The 18,244-nt window shown below is 45.3% G+C and overlaps 1 protein-coding gene across 1 annotated transcript in view; it reads left to right on the forward strand.

Annotated features, from left to right (window-relative positions):
- Positions 1–18,244, forward strand: part of CFAP74 (cilia and flagella associated protein 74) — a 135,645-nt gene that overhangs the window by 34,800 nt on the left and 82,601 nt on the right. Inside the window, exons 10-13 of the mRNA XM_019511690.1 lie at positions 3,881–4,091; positions 5,084–5,275; positions 14,077–14,250; positions 16,803–16,921. Coding sequence (XP_019367235.1) covers positions 3,881–4,091; positions 5,084–5,275; positions 14,077–14,250; positions 16,803–16,921 — 696 coding nt within the window. The remainder of the gene's footprint in view (positions 1–3,880; positions 4,092–5,083; positions 5,276–14,076; positions 14,251–16,802; positions 16,922–18,244) is intronic.

Below are 18,244 nucleotides of genomic sequence, written 5' to 3' on the forward strand. Positions count from 1 at the left end.
TGTCCCTTTATTTTTTATTTCTTTCCGAAGAAAGAGATGATCTATGTTCCATCATCTCTCTCTGTTGCAGCCTGAGTCTATATTTCTGATTTCCTGAATATCTAATTCTTTAGCTATTATAACCTGTAATTGAATTTGTACAGTTCAGATTTCAAAAAGATAACTAAATTACACATAAAATGTGACTGAGGGCTAACATGGTATGTTGTTATTAAACTTTTTGTAGACCGGACAGTACAAACCAGACCTAACAGTAAAGAAGGATGTTCTTGTGGTTGAATCATAGCACCAAGGTTAAAAAATCTGGTGCAGGTTCTGGCTATACAACTTTGTCGCTTATCCTGTCTGTTTCATATTCCTTAAATATATTTTAGAAATAATAGCATTTAAATGCCTTAGGGGGTTGTGAAGCTAACTTTACTATGACTAATAAGCACTTCAAGATACAAGTCAAGAATTACATTTTCCTGACTTTATTTAGAATCAGTGGGTTTGTCTAAATGTGCAATTGGTGCTATATGGGTTTACTCCACAGTAATTTACTGTGGAGTAAACCTGCCATGGGCAGGCATGTACATGTGCGGCCATTTGGGAGCAGATTTGCTGCTTATGGCAGTAGCTTGCTCCTGGCCTTCTCTGGCCCTGCTCCACCCTGCTGCAGCAGCCAGGGGGAGGCTGTGGCCACAGCCAGCCTGAGACCCCAGCCCCACCACACATCCCCAGCACCATGCTCACTGCAGACAGTTTTAAGAAAACCACTTTATTCCTCTCCACAAATGCAGACCCTGTGCCCCTTCCCTCCACAACAAGAGAGTCCTTCCCCCCAACCACTCTACAACAGTCTCCTCCCCACCTCCCCAACAACAGACTCCTTCCCCTTTCCTGCCCCACAACAGTCCCCACCCCTCCTCCCTAGACCCTGGCGTGGGCTGCTAGAGCTCCTAGATGACTCCAGGTGTTGGGACTGTGGCAAGACAAGCTCCTGGTGCCCTAAGGAGCCCTCCCCGCTGATTCCTTGTAGCTGCCAGCAAGTGGCAGAGGCTTAGGCAGGCCACCCGTGCTGGAATACACGGCATGGCTCCAGCCAGGGTCCCGAGGCATGAGAATCTGATCCCGCTGCTGAATAAAGGGCATGGATGTGTGGACAACCCCTGACCAGTGGTTGTGGTCATTGATGCTGACCCACTGTGCCCACAGGGCCTGACAGGCCCTCAGAGACATGGGCATTAGAGCACCTGCTCCAAGCAAACTAGCTCAGGACCTTGGCCTTGCCCATAGCACCATGAGGTCTGCTGTCTCCTCCTGGGACCAGTTCTGCCCCAAGCAAACGATGTGTGCCATTGGAGATGACACCAGCATGGCTTCCTTGGTGGCCCTCACATCCTTGCTAAAGTGTGGAGTCCAATTCTGGACTCCGCAGTTAATTTGCTATCTGTATTTGTAGGTACCAAATTAACCACACAGTAGACTAATTTACTGCACGGTAAGGATCTGCACGTGTACACGGTGATGCTTTACCATGTTAGTCAGCTGTGTGGTAAAGCATCTTGTGTAGATGTGCCCAGTAGATATTTAAACAAGTTAATTGAAGTAAAATTCTAGAAGTAAAGAAAAAAAAAACTTCACAATCAAGGTCCGTTTCAGAAAGGTCTACAGAACTTGAAGGAAAGAAGATGTAAGAAATAAAAAATAGAGTTTTCCTGTGGATTCTGCGCTTCTCCCATCTTCAAAACTCTGTCCTCCTTAGGCATGCACACTCCTTTTGTCCAAATGGGTTAGTAACACTAGAATGCTGAGTGAAATTTGTTCTTTATGGAGACGCTATCAACTTAAGAATCAGACCAGTTTGAGACAGGTGTTTTCTGTTGTTATGGGCTATGACTTCAGATTACTATAACCAAAAGGGATTAGGAGAAAACAGGTTCCTGCTTTTCTAGGTTGTTTTTATTATATATTTATTGTACAACAGTTTTACAGATTCATCTCTATAGTCAGTCTCCAGTGTGTGTGGTTGGGTGGGTCCTACACCCCGGCACATGTTCATTTAATAGCATGATGGGATCTGATCTCCAAGCCCAACAATTGTGCCTCCTGCCTTGCCACGTGCATGGCAGTAGCCATGATATTGGGATTGGGGATTAGATCCCAATAGTTCCATTACTACTTGTTAGTGCAGGGGGAGCCTGGGCTTAACCTGCACTAGCAAGTTGAAATCCAGGTGCCTGAGCAATCAGCTGATTGTTGGCCCTACCAGACAGTTATGAATCCCATTAGAGACCCAGGGATGTCTGGGGACTGGAGCTGACAATCACCTGATTGTTGGCCCCAACCCTGGACACTCCCAGGTCTCATTCACCCAGAGCTGCAGGGCAGAAAATCAGTTGATTGTTGGACCTGGCCCAGACAACCCCAGGTTGAAGACCCAAGGCTGTCCGGACCAAGACAGCAAGGGTGTAATAATCATCTGATTGTCAAAAACCCTGTGCTGGGCAGAACTGGTCTGGCTGTCCAGGGTGATGGAGCAGAAGCTTTGTAGAGCTGCCTAGCACATGGTTTAAAGTCCTCCTGCTGGGGGAAAAAAGTCAGCTGATTGTTGGTCCCAGGGCCCTTCCAGACATTAGTGTTGTCTGGGCCCCAGGATGAACAATTAGATAATTGTTGGTCCCCAGTCACATTATATTTAAGGTGCCATACAAGCAAGGCCAAAAAGTGTTTTACATTATATATAGAACATTTTTATAGCTTATTCCCCATTTTATGGCTTCTTAAATTGGGTGCATGAGTAGCACCCTTCCTATTTATGCTGTGATGAATATATTAATCATGACATACGTGTAACATAAAGAGGGGGCCTTAGACACAGCAAGAGAGAACAGGGGAATAAAAAGCTGATTTTACAACTGCAGACATAGGCAATGAAATTCAGGAGGCAGCACAGGACCCGAAATTATTTACCTGTTTATACAATCCCAGTTACCATGGTATTTGAACATCTCACTTTCCATAATATAGTTATCCTCTTACCTTATGTCACAGAAAACTACTGTGATTAGTACCAGAATTGCTAGTATCAGAACTGAGGCCCAGAATTACTAAATGGCCTGCCCAAGGTTACCAGGAGTTCTGTGGTATGGCAGAGACTTGAACAGTATGACAGAACAGTCCAGTAAAATCTAGATAGTTGGTGGGATTAAGCTTTGTAGCCCTCATGCTGCTGAGGGTTTGCAAACATGTAGGTCATAAACAGCAGGACAGCTGAGGTGTCCCTGCTGCTTGTTGTGGCTTTTATTTTAAAGGGCACCACTTCTCCATTTAGCTGAACTAGACTGCTAAGGAGCACCAGCTGATCAGAAAAACAACATCCTTTGAAGTAAAAGCTGCAGCAAACAGATGCATGGCTCATCCTTTATTTGCCAACACGTTGCAAATTAGGCAGGTTGTGAACCGTCTGGATACAAACAATCCAGGTTCTGCATTACTACACATCCTCAGGCTAATATACAAACCACCGGACTATCCTTTTTCTTTACTTTTTTTTCTTACCACTAAATCTCAGTTTGAGAATATCACTTTAAAGGATAAAAGCAAACTGAGTCAACAAAATTGTAGGTTAAAAACTTGTTTTAGTCTTCATTTAAAGAAGTTGTCCTGAATCCTTTGCCAGTTTTCTTATAATGTTCTGATTTCAATATTTACTTCATGGAAATGCTTAAAATCCTTCAAAATCCCATGTCATTTTGGCACAGACAAATGATCGCTGCAGCAAAACGTGAAATCCCTGCTTGTTAGCTTAAGGGCTCAAAAAAGGCCAGACTTTTTGTACATAGTATTAGAAAACCCATTACCGAGCACTAGCATTTTTATTAATCTTTAAATACAGAGAATTAAAAGATCAGCAGAAATCTAAAAAAATTGAGATTGTAGCTCGGATTTTGCAAGAGGAAGCTTACATGCAGAAGCAAGAAAAATCTCGATCTCGTACAGAGGCAGTGAGGAGTTGCAGTAAACTTCAGGATTCTGCGCTGTGGAGAATTAAAACATGGCATTATATTGAAAAGACCTGTGAGGATCCAGCTGCAGCAGTATTGCAGGTAAGCAGAGCTATAATGCCTCGCAAGGTGTAGAGAACTTGTTTGTCTGCTGTTAGAGTACTAGGTGAAAAAATGTTTCTTTTGCCCTCTAAAAATTAATGGTGTGTGTTTGGTACCTGTGAACAAGTAAGAGCTAGATTCGGTACAGTAGAGTGTCTGCACTTCACCATCAGTTCCATCAACCTGCAAATCCAGTCTCACCTCTCTTGAGCAGGGATATTTTTTTGTTTTGAACTGAGAAATAGAATAAAGTTGTAAAAATGACTGAATTTTCACATTAGTGCCCTCCAAGAACTAAAACTAAGATAATCCAGGGTGCCCTTATTTTCTGATGTATTTACCTTCTACCCTGGCAAGCACCAGGTTTCAGAGTATTTTGTCTAAGAGCTGAACACAGTTCTGTTTAGAACCCTTCCATGAAGCTTTTAAATCTGGCAAAAAGGGGATAATTCTTATCAAATGTATGGTCCTTCTATCCAGTCCCTGGAAGTATTTTATTCTGGATATTCAAGACAAACTGAGCCAAAGAGTAAGGGGAAATTTTTTGTTCACAGTTTTGGATCTGTCCATGTGATTTCTGGGCTGATGTATGTTTCTGATACCTTTTTAAAACACAAAAACTTCTCTGCTAGTGAATATGGGTATTGTAAATCTGATGTTAGAAGTTTACACAAGAAATTGGGCTATACAATGGTCAGTTTTTAAAGCAGCTACATGGCAGAATACTTTCATAAATATCCTTCTGTTTTATTGAACATTGGTTTCTAGACTTCTAATTCCTGGCAGTAATGTGTTGCAACTTGTTGAAACATAAGGTTTTGGCTATGCGTACTGTCATTAGGATTTATTAACATAAGACACAGTTCTGTTCATTCAAACCGCAAAACCTAACAAAATATATTAAATTGTCTATTTCTAAAGTGTTACTCTTGGAGTAGTGACACTTGAATAGTAATTTCAAAGTATATCCTAATTTGGCTCCTGTCTCGTAGAAGTCTTGGCGCTCTCCATCTGCTTGTTCCTCAGTTGATGAAAAATCCAGTTCTGAGAAGGATTTTTCAGGAAAAGTATCACACAGTATGCTTTATAGAAATGATGAGGAAGAAAGTGAGGAAGAACAGGATGAGACTCTAGCTGAGCCAGAGTTTACTGGACTTTGGAGCCAAGAATATGCCTTAAACAAGGTAAAACTTTCATTTTCTGTTACTTACTGCATGTTTCTGTTCTAAATTTCCTTTCACTTGGCCCTTTGTCATGTGAATTTATGACTCAGTGTTTTTCCATTTGAAAGTTTCATTTTTTTAAAAGGTACTGCATATGAACAGGTTTTCTAAAGAGCATTTTTGTTCTATTATATTCAGTTTCTTAAGTTTTTCTCATCATCATGTCAGAGTGCCTTCCAGTAGTGAATTAAGCAGTACCTGACATCTCTCCAATGTGGTTTTCTCCTTTTTGTTTGTGAATGGAAAATTGTATCAGGATTTTTTGATAATTGGGTGAAATTATGACTCCGCTGACATGTAAAAAATTCCCATTGGATACTGAGGGGCCAGCATGTCACCCATGTTTTTCCCTTCCCCTGATTTCTTTCTGTGACATGGCAGTGGGCTCTGTGGATGTGGGGAACACTGGATATGATATACCTTGAATTTTAGTAAGGCTTTTGACACTTTCTCCCATGACATTTTCATTAGTAAGCTAAGGAAATAGAGTTGAGATTAAAATAATGTAAGGTGGGTACGTAACTCATTGGATTCATTGTGCTTGAAGAGATGTCTTCAAAATCATGATGCCTAATTGGGAAAAGACACTGAGTGGGATTTCCTTGGGTCTATCCTAGATTTAGTATTGTTTAATATCTTTAAAAGTGATTCTTTCACTGTACTTGGCACTGATGAGGCCCAGCTTGAAGGACTGTGTCCAGTTTGGGACACTACACTTCAAATGGATGTGGACAAATTGGAGACTAGCAGAGAGCAGCAAAAATTATTAGAAGTCTGGAAAACATGATTTATGAGGAAAAGCTGGAAGAAAGGGTGGTTATAAAGAAGATGATAGAATATTCTCTGTGGCCACAGGGGACAGGATAAGAAGTTAAGGTCTTAATTTTCAACAAGGGAAATGTAGGTTGGATATTAGGAAGAACTTTCTAACTGTGAGGGTGCTTAAGTACTGGAACAGATTACCTAGAAAGGTTGCAGAATCTCCATCACTGGATGTTTTCAAGAGCAGATTAGATAAACTTTTGTCTAAGGTGGCTTAAACAGGGGTGAGTTTTACTTGAACAGGGAATTGTACCAAATGACCTCCTGAGATCTCTTCCAACCCTACTTTTCTATGATTCTATGTTTTTAAACAAATTGTTAAACTGACAAGTGTATCAGTTTGTGGTGACAGGATGGGAGGGGTACAATACTGATTGGTCTTATTTCCTTTCTTTTTGTGCTTGTTTGTTAAAAACTATCAAATTAATGTGTGGCACCAGGATTTTCAAGGGATGTTACAGGATTAGATGAAACTCCTTGTGATGGCCATCTAACTCCCTTTGCTTCCTTTCAAAATTCCGATCTTGAAATACAATTATTTACTCCTGTACCATTCTTCAGGAAAAGTGCGCACACACAATCTAATTGGCAACCCATTGCACACTAAATAAATGCTTTGTGTGTTGCTCCAAAACATTAATTTTAAATCTCTGAAATAAGGGCATTTTCAGTGACTTTTTTAGTAGCATCATCTTAAACTAATATTGTTTGTATCTGGTTTTCAATAGAAAATGTGGATTCAGCACTATTGTAGAGTGTGTGTAAAGTAGCAGAGGCTTAAGAGAGGAAAAGGGTGACTTAACAATTATTAATAGAACCATTAATCTTTAAGAACATTATCAATCAAAGTGGTTAAAGTTTTATGCTATGTTCTTATAATACGTGTTCTCTTAAATATAGGAAATTATCTGGCTGTTTTAGTTTAGAGAATAGTAAAGACATACATTACTTTATATTTAACTTTCAAAATGGAACATGGCATTTGTTGAGTTAATCATAAAAAATGTGAATTTTTTTTTTTGCCCAATACTAAAATAATTTTCAGTGCATCAAAGTAACAACATTTAGGATTCTGAATACAAATAAATATACATATGCAAAAGGAAATCTTTGTTTTCATATCCGGCAAGAACTCGCATATTCTCCCAGAGCATACGCCTTTAATGAGGTCTCTCTTGTGAGTTGCATAGGACCTTCAGAACAAACTTGAGCATCAAAGAAAAAGACGCACTATGGGCTCATCTACACAAGACTCTATGGCGACGTAGCTCGTTGCTACACCAATGCCACTGCTACGACCAAGCAGCAATGAGCTACTGAGGAGTAATTTGTTGCTACTGTGCAGTAGGGTTGAAAATGACCCGGGCACTGCCAGGACTGTGCAGTACCAACGGTACAGTCAGGGGCACATGTAGACATACCCTATAAGTATAAAAGTATTCTTACATGGAAGATACTGGCTACAGAACCAAAATTGCTATAGAGTTGGCTGACTCTTGGGCTAGATACTGTCAAGTGGGTGCGAAACTCATCACCTGGACAAGAGAAAAGTGGTTGACATCATATACCTTGACTTCCAGAAAGTCTTTGACCTGGTATCCCATGAGGTACTGATCAGAAAACTGGAAGATATCGGGCTCAACTGCAGGACTGTCAAGTGGGTGCAAAACTGGTTGTGGCTGCAGCTGGAGTATTGCGTCCAGTTCTGGGCACTGCACTTCAACAAGGATGTGCTAAAGCACGAGAGGGTTCAGAGAAGGGCCACCTACGTGATCAGGGACTTGCATGGCAAGCCATATGAGGAGAGGCTGAGGGATCTCAGACTCTTCAGCCTAAAGAAAAGAAGGCTGAGAGGGGACCTGATTGTGGCTTACTGCTATATCAGAGGCATACATCAGGGGCTTGGTGAACAACTGTTCACCAGGGCACCCTGGGGGAAAACTAAAAACAACAGCCACAAACTCCTGGAAGATAGTTTTACGCTGAACATTAGGAAAATCTTCTTTACAACTAGGGTGTCCAGACTATGGAACAAGCTCCCTCCAGAGGTGGTGGAATCATCTACCCCAGATGTCTTCAAGAGAAGACTAGACGGTCACCTGGCTGGGGTCGTCTGACCCCAGATGTCTTTCCTGCTCATGCAGGGGGCTGGATCTGATGATCCTTCGAGGTCCCTTCCAGCCCTATGATTCTATGACTCTTGGGTTAAGTACAGGTGTTATACTTATTATGCAGTAAGTGCACAGAAAGTGTTTTATAGCCATAACCAAGCAGACATTCACAGCACACAGAGTGCTTTAAAAATGGTGGATCCCTGCCTGGATGTGGTATCAGACTAGAGTGCTTTAGGTTAGAATGCTTTATCGAGCTTCTGTACCAGACCCCATTGTGAGTCAAGATAGGTTGCATTCTGCCAGCATCCCATGGGACTTTACAGCACCCACTCATCCTGTCTTGCAAGGTGGTATTCTAGCCTCAGTCAGAGTCCATCTGTTCTTCCTGAGCACTGGGGCAGCTTCACTGCAGGGCTGTCACTGACAAGAGTCAGCGAAGCCTCTGTCCCCAGCCCTGCATCCTCCCTCTGGCCAGCTATGAGCTGCAGCAACACTGGGATGGGGAGAGGGTCTGTGTGCCTGCACTAGCCCCAGCACTGGGGAACCCACTCCCTGGGCTGTACCACCCACACCCCATCACAAAGCGCTCCATAGACCTGATGCAGAACTTGGGAGAACCCCCCCATTCTGTGAGACAGCCCTGTGGGAACATGGCCCTAGTCCCTGCACACCCTCCCAGGCAGCCCCAGGACCAGGCACCCTGCCACCTGGACCCCAGCATGGCCCCCCTGCTCCCCAACCAGGAGGTGGTGCAGGCAGTTTACCTCTGCTAGGTCAGGGTGACAACGGGCAGAACATCAGCACTGGCCCTGCACAGAGGCAACCCTATGGCCTCTGTGACTCAGGCATTTCTGGCAGGTACCTGGCCTATGGACACTTGGTGTGCTTCAAGGCTTTTTTGGCCCACAGCTACAGGGTCCTGGAGTAATAGGGTGGGGAGGCAGGGGAGAGGGGGCACTGAGCAGTGCCGTAGCAACAAAGTTTGGTGCCCAGGGCAAAGCTTGCAGTGGCAGCCTGCCCTCCTGCATGGATTTGGGGGGCACCCCCCCTTGCTTGCCCAGGAGTGCACACAGCAGCGGGAGCTGCCCTTCCTCCATCCCCACATCCCTCCAAATGAGCCACTTGCGGCTCTGTTGCATGACCTGCCCCAGGTGGGCAGTGCCTGTTGGTGCCCTTTCGCTTTGGCACCTGAGGCAGTTGCCCCACTCATGCCCCCGCCCCCCTTGCTATGGCACTGACACTGTGCATCCAAGTTGGGGCAGGCAAGCAGCTTCCCTTGCAAACGTTGGCTGGAATGATCTAGTTGGGGATGGTCCTGCCTTGAGCAGGGAGTTGGACTAGATGGCTTCTGGAGGTCCCTTCCAACCCTCATTTTTTATGATTCTATGAACCTCAGAAGCAGGTCTGACATGGCCAGTTCCTTCTGTGATGCAGCTAGAGGACAATGGAAATTCCAGCCTGGGGTGAAGGTTGTTGTCAGAATCATGTGATGTCTGCTGTAGGCCCCTGAAAAGTTTGAGGCTGTGGAAGTGGCCTGACCGAATGGAGCCCTGGTCACTCTATAGCAGAGGTCACACCCAGCTGAAGTGAGAGGGAGAGGCATGTGTGACCTGCACCTTCTCACCTCCTCTGCTTCTTCTAGCCATCTACCCTTCTAGCCTTCCTGCCACCCTTCCACCCTTTCTCTTCATAGCCAGGCCCTCACACAACCATGGATGCCAAAACCCCAAGGGTACTGCTGCAGACTATGGACATCCCTGCCCCATCCTCCTCCACCAGCCAAACCTGGGCACACCAATAGAAAGACAGAGAGATGAGGGATAAGGAAGAGATCTAGTGCCAACTCCTGAAAGGGCACCACAACAGAGATGTCTTCGAGTACATTGCCCAGCAGATGGAGGCACAGAACCACAATGGACTGGTCGTAGTGCCATGACAAGACCAAAGTGATGAAGAGTCAGTTTTACCACATGCATGACACCAACAAGAGGTCTGGGGCCCAGAGTCAGACCATGTCCTTCTACAAGGAGCTGTCCCATTTCCTTGCCAAGAACAGGGCCTTAGACACCCCACACAGTTATGCCACCACAGGGGAGCCAGAGGAGTTGCCGGTAGGGACTGTACTGGAGGAAGAGGTGCAAGGAAGCCCCAGGATGGCAGGACAATTGAATGCCCAGCAGGAGGTCCCCAGGGGCCGTGAACACTGCATGCTCCCAGAGCCTGGGGGGCACGGCAACTGCCCATCAGTGGCGGTGGTGGTGTTGGCGACAGGGGCATGGAGGCAGCGAGTGGGGAGCTCCTGCAGGCAGCTGCAGTGGTGTCAGCAGCGGGGGTGGGCTGAGCAGGGGTCTCCCACAAGTGACCGCAGCGGTGTCCATGGTGGTGGGGTGGCAAGTGCCGACCAGCAGTTGGCAACCACTCACAGACGCTGCCAGCAGCATCGGCAGTGGCCAGCAGAGGTCAGAGACCACCTGCAGGTGCTGCTAGTGATGGTGGGGGTGGTGAGTGGTGACAACCTGCAGGCACCGCCAGCAGCAGAGGCAGCGCTTTTCATAGGGGTTGCACCGCCAATCTCGGGGTGCACATGCACCTACATGCACCCTCTACGCGTCACCAATGCCAGTGGCTACAGGGCAAAAGCACAGCTGCTGGAGCTGGCTTCTAAGGAGCCTGGTGCATTGTTGCTGGTCCCTTCATCTTCACAGGATATGGGAGCTGAGCTGCACCTGCAGCCAGAAGAGTGCTTTGAGGAGATCTTTTCTCCCGTGGCCGAGAGAACAGAGCATGGCATACAAGAAGGGGAGGAGAGCTCCAATACCACAGACATTGGGACCTAGGATCTGGAGTCTGAGCACATGCCCACCACATCATGGGCCGTCCCCTCACCTTGGACCTCAACCCTGCAGACTGCGGCTGAGCTTGAGGGCCCTTGGACACTGTTCCCCACACAGGGGCCACAAATGTCTCAAACCCACTCCTCTGATACCTTGATGCCCCTCTCCCAGAGGTGCAGAACATGTACCAGCTGCCCCCACCACCGGTGCAGCGGCTGCTGCACCAACACGACCCATGACCAGCCCTCCTCACACTTCTTCTAATGACTCAGGCCCTGAGAGAGGATGCTGTACAGCCTGGGACAGTAGTTGGCCACTGTTCCATGCAGCCCTGATGGGGACTGAGGGAAATGGGGAGCCCCTTGAGGGAAGAAGGGGGGAAATGAAGAGGTGGGGCTGGAAATCACAGCCTCTACAGGCCATCCCTATGGGCATAGCCTTTTCTCAGGCCATTATGGCCAGGAAGCCCAGAAATCACCCTGCCCTTCCCACTCACAGTGTGGGGCCCCAGACTGCTATGTGCTGTAAAGGTTTCTGTCCTTTAGCACTGAGCAGAACAGTGACCCCTTCCCCTCACTTCTCCCACAAACCCTGCCCTCCCATCCTGGAGCACACTGAGGTGCTAAGTTCCCTTTTCCACCTGGCCTCAGGCATTTAGCAGCCTATGTCCCATTCAGTGGGATGTCAGTCTATGTAGTTGACACCTTGTCTTATCTCTCAGGGCCATGCTGAGCTCCTGGGAGAAGTGAGTCTCACCACAGCTGCCTCAGGCAGTTGCATAGAACTGCCTCCCCCTCCACACAAGCAGGCATGGAAAGGTGCTGAAAGCATTTATTGAGCTCTGCAGGCAATGTTTAAAAAGCAGTTACAACAGCGGTTGCATGGTACCCCACCCTGGTAGGCATTGCCACAGACCCAGCTGGCAGAGAAGGCCCCAAGGTCAGGGGCAGGAGACAACTCGCAACTATGTATGAGAACCACTACAGTTGCAGCACAGCAGGAAGGAGAAAAATTCCCCCTTGTGAAAAGTCCCCAGTCCTCCCTCCCTCCCTCCAAGTCCAAGACAGGGAGAGATGTGATGGCAGAAGTCCCACTCCACTCTTGCTGCTAGGGTAACTCCTGAGTTGTGCACCTGGACAAGCTGGCAAGTGGCACTCCAGCACTTTTCCCCCTCCCCTCTGATCCAGTGCTTGGGTAAAGTCCATTGGGCAATGGCTGATTCCAATTATCATGATGCAGGCAGGAACTATACCAGCCACTCAAGGCAACCACCAACCCCCCGTTTCTGCAATCATGGTCCCATCCCAGCCCCTCTACCCGAACCCCTAAAAGTAAAGCAACCTCTCCCCCACTTCCCCTCCTGAAGTATTCTGAATAGAACAGCAGTTCTGGAAAGCCAAGGGCAGCACACGGTAGACTCTTTTTAGGCAGCTGGAGTCTGGGGAAATTCACAGTGGCTGGCATGGTGGCTCACGACCAGGTGGCTGAACACCTGTAGAGAGTATGAGAGATGTGCATAGGAGGTGCCAGTGAAGTAAGGAAGGGATCCAGGCTGCTGGTGGAGAAAGCAGTGGCAGAGGGGCAGGTGGTGGGGGAGTCAAGCAGCCTGCCCCCATCACTGGCCACCCTTCTGCCTACCTCCCATATCTGCCCTTCTGCTACTTGCTCACCTCTCGCCTGCACCTCCTGGCACCTATCCTTCCTTTGGTGCCTTCACCCTCCCTGCCTTCATCCTCTCTGTCATCTCTAGCCCCCCATCTCCCCTCCAGCCATCTTCCCCCGCACTGCCTCCCCTCACCTGCTCCTACCCTGCTACTTACCCTGCAGCTCCAGCCCTGTTTTAAACCAGGGCACAAAGCATGTGCTTACTCTGTCCCTAGTCCAGCCCAGCCCAATAGCAGTGATGGCAGCAGCAGCTGTTAGTGAGCCAGTTTAGGGCGAGAGCAAGCATGTGCTCCATGCCCGAGGTTGGAGTGGGGCTGAAGCCTGTTAGAGCCAGAGGGTGGCATGGGGAGGGAGGGGTAGATGGGAGGAGACAGAAGCAGCAGGGGTGGGCAGCAGCTATGGCTCCAACCGCAACCCTAGGTCAGTGCCAGAGCTAGAGCTGCAGCAGCCACCTGCCTCCTCCCTGCCCCCCATCACCTTGGACTCAAGTCCAAGATGAGGGCCTCCCATGTTAAATCGGGAGGGGGATTGAACTTCATCTTGGAATCAAGTAAATACTGTGTATTTAGATAGTCATAACAAAATACTTGTTTGGTCTTTTAGCTTAGCTGGAAATAGAAAGGAGGGTAGACTAAGACACTGCACATTCATTCATCCTCAAGGGAATTGTCTTGCAGTGATTTTGATTGTACGGTTGGAATCTTTGGAAGAATGACGGCAATAGTTTTGAGGGCTTCCTATGGGACAGCTAGAATACTTATAGAGCGCAATGATTCAGTATTTCCTATCTGTTCTGACCACTTCTATTTTATCTCTTACAGACACCAGTTTCAATGCCTAAATTCAGTTCTTCCTCTTGACTTTTTAAAAATATATATTAAAAAATAAATTGTCCAGAATTAGAGAGAAGTGGCCCAAACCACACCGCTTCCTGTTATGATGTGCACATTGGGAGATTGCATGCCTATGAACATGCAGGAGCATTTTCCTCATATGCCATTGAAAATGTGTGTCTATACTTTTTTCCCTCTTTTTAATGACATATTTTTCAGTCTTTGTGTACAAAGGACCAGGTTCTGTTTTCTGCTGAGCTTAGCCAGCTCCTGTTGATTGGTCTGGAAGCCTCACTTCAAATATAAAGCCACAATACAAATACTAATCCATAACTACACAGTCAGTGCTTGCTAGTTAAAATACAGGAATTTGTTTGCTTAAATGAAGGTACACATTTGTCATCTCAAGTCCTGTTCCTGAATTATGGCTAGAATAGAAGAATATGCAGTAGTTCATTTTAATAATGACACTCTTTGTTGATCTCAATTATTAGGTGTCAAAAGAAGAAACTGATCTAAAACCACATGGTGCAAGTAAAATGGAAAGAGAGATTTTCACTCAGAACCTGAAGAAACTCCAAAGTGGAATGATTCACAAGCAAGTAGTGTCTGGCCATGAATTTAAGGGATGCCCTTTTTATAGCAAACCAAGTGTCATTCACTTCAAGGTTGGTATAATAAAAGGATATGTGTTTCCACTGTATTTATGCATCCCAAGATCCTAATAAAATAAATCCATTACAGTTAGAAACTTCCATCATCTTTAGTGGGATTTGAATCAAACCAAAGAGTCAAATCCTGCTCACCTTGCTCTTCGTGATAACTGAAGTCAGTGGTAGGATTTGGTCCTACAATGACATATACCATTTTAGAAAAGTTTAGTGGAGTGGGGCTGAGATTTTAACTATTGTTAGCTTGGAAACACTTTCCTAAGCTTAACGAGTTCATATACTGTGACAAAGGTGATCACATAGTCAAATGCTGCTTGGAGAGATGCAGCTATATGTTTTTTGTTAGTCTGTCTTCTATACTCATCAAAAGTGAATGAATGTAAATAACAGTTTCTGGTGTAGGTGGCATAGATTTCAAAGTGCCTTTGCTATGTGGGACAGCATCATTTCCCCAGTTAAAAGATGCCCAAGGAAAATGGTGTAGAAGCTGAAGAAAACTAAGTGGCTCGAATCCAAGTAGATATGCTTTCCCAAAGTATCAAATTGACATCTTGGCTCTGCCAAGATGTGAAAAGTCTTTCTAAATCTTAAGGTATATTGTCAACATGACTGAAAGCTCTGCCTTCATGTGCTCTGTCCTTTGGCAAACTGCCAGTGATAGTTTCATGTCTCTTCTCATATAAAGAAAATGAAAGATGACAATTACATAAGAAGACGGGGGCAAAAGGAAGAAATCTTTTATTTTTTCTGATGAAACTAGAGGTATTCTTTAATTTGCTACACAATTTTAGTGAAGTTTTAGTTTCATAACTAAAATGCTGTTGGCATCAAGTCCCTATTACTTCCTTAAGGCTTGTGATAATATTTTTCAAGAGATTTCAGTATTTCCTTTTTTTAGTTCTGATCCCTTTTCAAAATCCAGCCACTCTGACCATCTAATTGGAGCTAAATTAGGTGCAGATCACTTTTGAAAATCCACTATTATATTGCAGGTAAGATCTTGAAGTTGTCTATTTTTAAAAAGACCAGGAAATCAACTATTCACTTGTTTTATAGTTTCCCTTCAATAGTTTTCATTTATTTCTTTGCATTTTGTCTACATGCACATTGGGCAACTGTGTAATAAGAGAGTGTCCTGGGCTGGCTCAAATGTAGGCCCACCCACTTGCTTCAGGGCAGACCACCAACTTACCTCGTCTGCCACGCCTTGATGATAATGATTGAAATATGTCAATAAGGCAGGAGGCTGCCCATTTACTTGTCTTGATGCCAAGGGCTTATATACATGGCTCTGACCTTCCCTATACTATGTCCCATGCCTCACAGATGGCATCCATGGCCTAACACCCGGCCCAAGCTTATTTGACCTAGCACCCGCTCTCCAGCTTATTCGGCCTGACACCTGGCTTTCAGCTCAGTGGGGCCTCACCCAGCCTCCAGCTTAGCAGGGCCTGACATCCAGCCTATAATCGGTTTGGCCCAACACCCGGCTCATGATCATACCACTCAGGGCTCCCAGCCCCTACCATTCTCACAGGGTTTAAGCCTGGCTCAGGACCCTCATGGTCCCCTCACTCAGGGTTCCCAGACCTTACCATTCCCATGGGCTACAATCCCCTGCCCTACACAGGGTCTCATAACTCCCCTGAAGCCTCACATCTGGCTCAGTCTCCTAGAGCCTCACATCTGGCTCTTAGGGCTTCCTAATACCCACTGGGTTGTGAGGGCTTGGGGTTATAAGGTGCCCCACACTCACCTTTCACTGTGGAGGTGATTGGACTGGCATTTCCAGGGACTACCCTGCCACGGGCAGCCCTACCAGACCATCCTGCCCCACCAGGGTGTAGTTTTTTGTCATACCCAGGATAGGGAACCTCCTACCATCCCCATAGTCCCCCCAGACCTCCAAGGTGTTGTGAGCAGGAGCTCCAGATGGGTGTTGTTCTCCCGTCTTCTAGCAGCAGACTGCTGGCTTTGCTGCTCAGGGTCTTGCTCTTATAGTAAACAGCTGGGCCCTGTTCCCAATCAGGTAATTAGGCCTGATTGGGAGAATAGCCAGCTTCAGGCTGCTTTGCTGCTGCTCATGCCCCTAGGAGTAACGGAGCACACCTGGTGCTTTGTTGCAACTGTCAAGGCCTTCTTAGGAGCTTCAAATGAGTCCGTTCTTGGTATACTATGTCTACCTATGAAGAATATAATGTAGAATAGTACTGGAGTATATACGACTGTGGGTCTCCCTTTAATGTAATTGTCTAACACTTTCACAGCAAGGAAATGACTTGTAATCATCAAATTATCATGTGATCTCATCACCAGTTTCCTACCTTCTCTCACTAGTTTGTTACCCAGTTGCTTTTCTTGTTTTAACTTGGAGTGTTTAGGTCATGGCCATACATTTTTGTGTACTTTTATATAGCATCTGGCAACAAGGACCGTAATCCCAATAGGGACCATTGGGCCCCAGTGATGCCAATCAGTAATGGTACCATCATCACATATAAATAGTACTAGTTCCAGGTAGTGTGATCTAATTTGTGTGATCTTTCTAGGACTTTGATGTTGGTAAAACCTACAAAAAGAAGATCATTTTGATAAATGCATCCTACAGTGTCAACTTCTGCAAGCTGGTGGGAGTCAGTGAGCATCTTAAGGATTTCATCAGTATTCAGTAAGTAAACTGCCTCAGTTTCAGAATGTGATTTATTACTCCCTTAAAATGAGGATGCTGATAATGTTACAATCAGGCAGCTCTTAAATTTATTCCATTATGTTTTATTCTGGTGCAGTTGGTGCTATTAGATCTTCTAAATAGACAACATCTAAAGCAAATCTTATCTTCTTTTGCCGTTCTTCCTTTCTTGCTCTATTCTCTTATTTGTATTTGCATTGTAATACGAAAGTGCAGTATGCATCAGTTATCAGACCCCCAAATGTGGAGTGTAATTCCCACCCAATCTCATTCATGTTTGTGCTTTAAAAAGGTGTCTCCAATTGGGTTTCATTAATTACTATCCACTCCAAAACATACATGCCAATAGAAATATTCTGGCTGAAATTTTTTAAAAACATAGTACAAAAAAAGAATTAGAGGCCTCACTCCAGGCTCTTTTTTGTTACTGGAAATCTTGGCAAGTGCATTTATTCTCTTTACAGAAGTTGGTCAACAAATCCCTATACCAGAGATGCACAGAATACCCAAACCAGTCACAGCAGTACTCTGGGTCATTTGTCCAGATCTTGAGGAAACCCCTTCTCTGTTTGGGAGACTCACAGAGGTGCTTGCCATTGACAGTACCCATACATCATGGAACTCTAGACTGTACAAATGGTCATCTTTCCTGCAGAAAGGCCTTCAGAAACTTCACTATGTAGCCACCACATAGCTGGGGCACCATACTGTTCAGCCCAGTGGAAATGCTAAATCGTTGGCTCCAAAGAACCACTTTTGTGAGAACCACTTTCCAAACTGTGCTTAGATCTTTGAATCCTCCTGAATCCTCATGCTCAATATGGGTGTGAGAGCATAGTCCCATCCTTGCCATGGGAAATGATGCTTCAACCACTTTTTAAGGTGAAAAAAATTGTAATTTGTTCCTTTTTTTTTTTTGCATGGAATAAGTCTATGGCTATGTGCATGGACAAAGAACTGGAATAACATTTTATTTCCTGATGCAGCTGCTGCTGCAACTCCTCCTGACTCCACAGAGTTTTTAATTATGTTGCCTAACAAAGAAATAGCATTTTGAGTGTAAAGAAAGTATCAGAATAGAAACAGAGAGGAGTGAAAATGTCCATGCTAGTGCCAATAAATTTTTCATTCAAGCTTCTGTGGATAACCAGTCTTCAGAGGCTATGATGGTAATATATCATGAAAGCACATACAATAATTCACTTTGAAAACAGCATGTTTCAAGCTTTCCTTTAATACAGTGTTCATCAGCAGCAGGTCCTGTCAGACCAACCTGGTGGCCTTTTATGACCAGGTCACTAA

The sequence above is a fragment of the Gavialis gangeticus genome, unplaced genomic scaffold (assembly GCF_001723915.1).
Source record: "Gavialis gangeticus isolate Ggan-Ray unplaced genomic scaffold, GavGan_comp1, whole genome shotgun sequence".
Taxonomy (NCBI): Eukaryota; Metazoa; Chordata; order Crocodylia; family Gavialidae; genus Gavialis; species Gavialis gangeticus.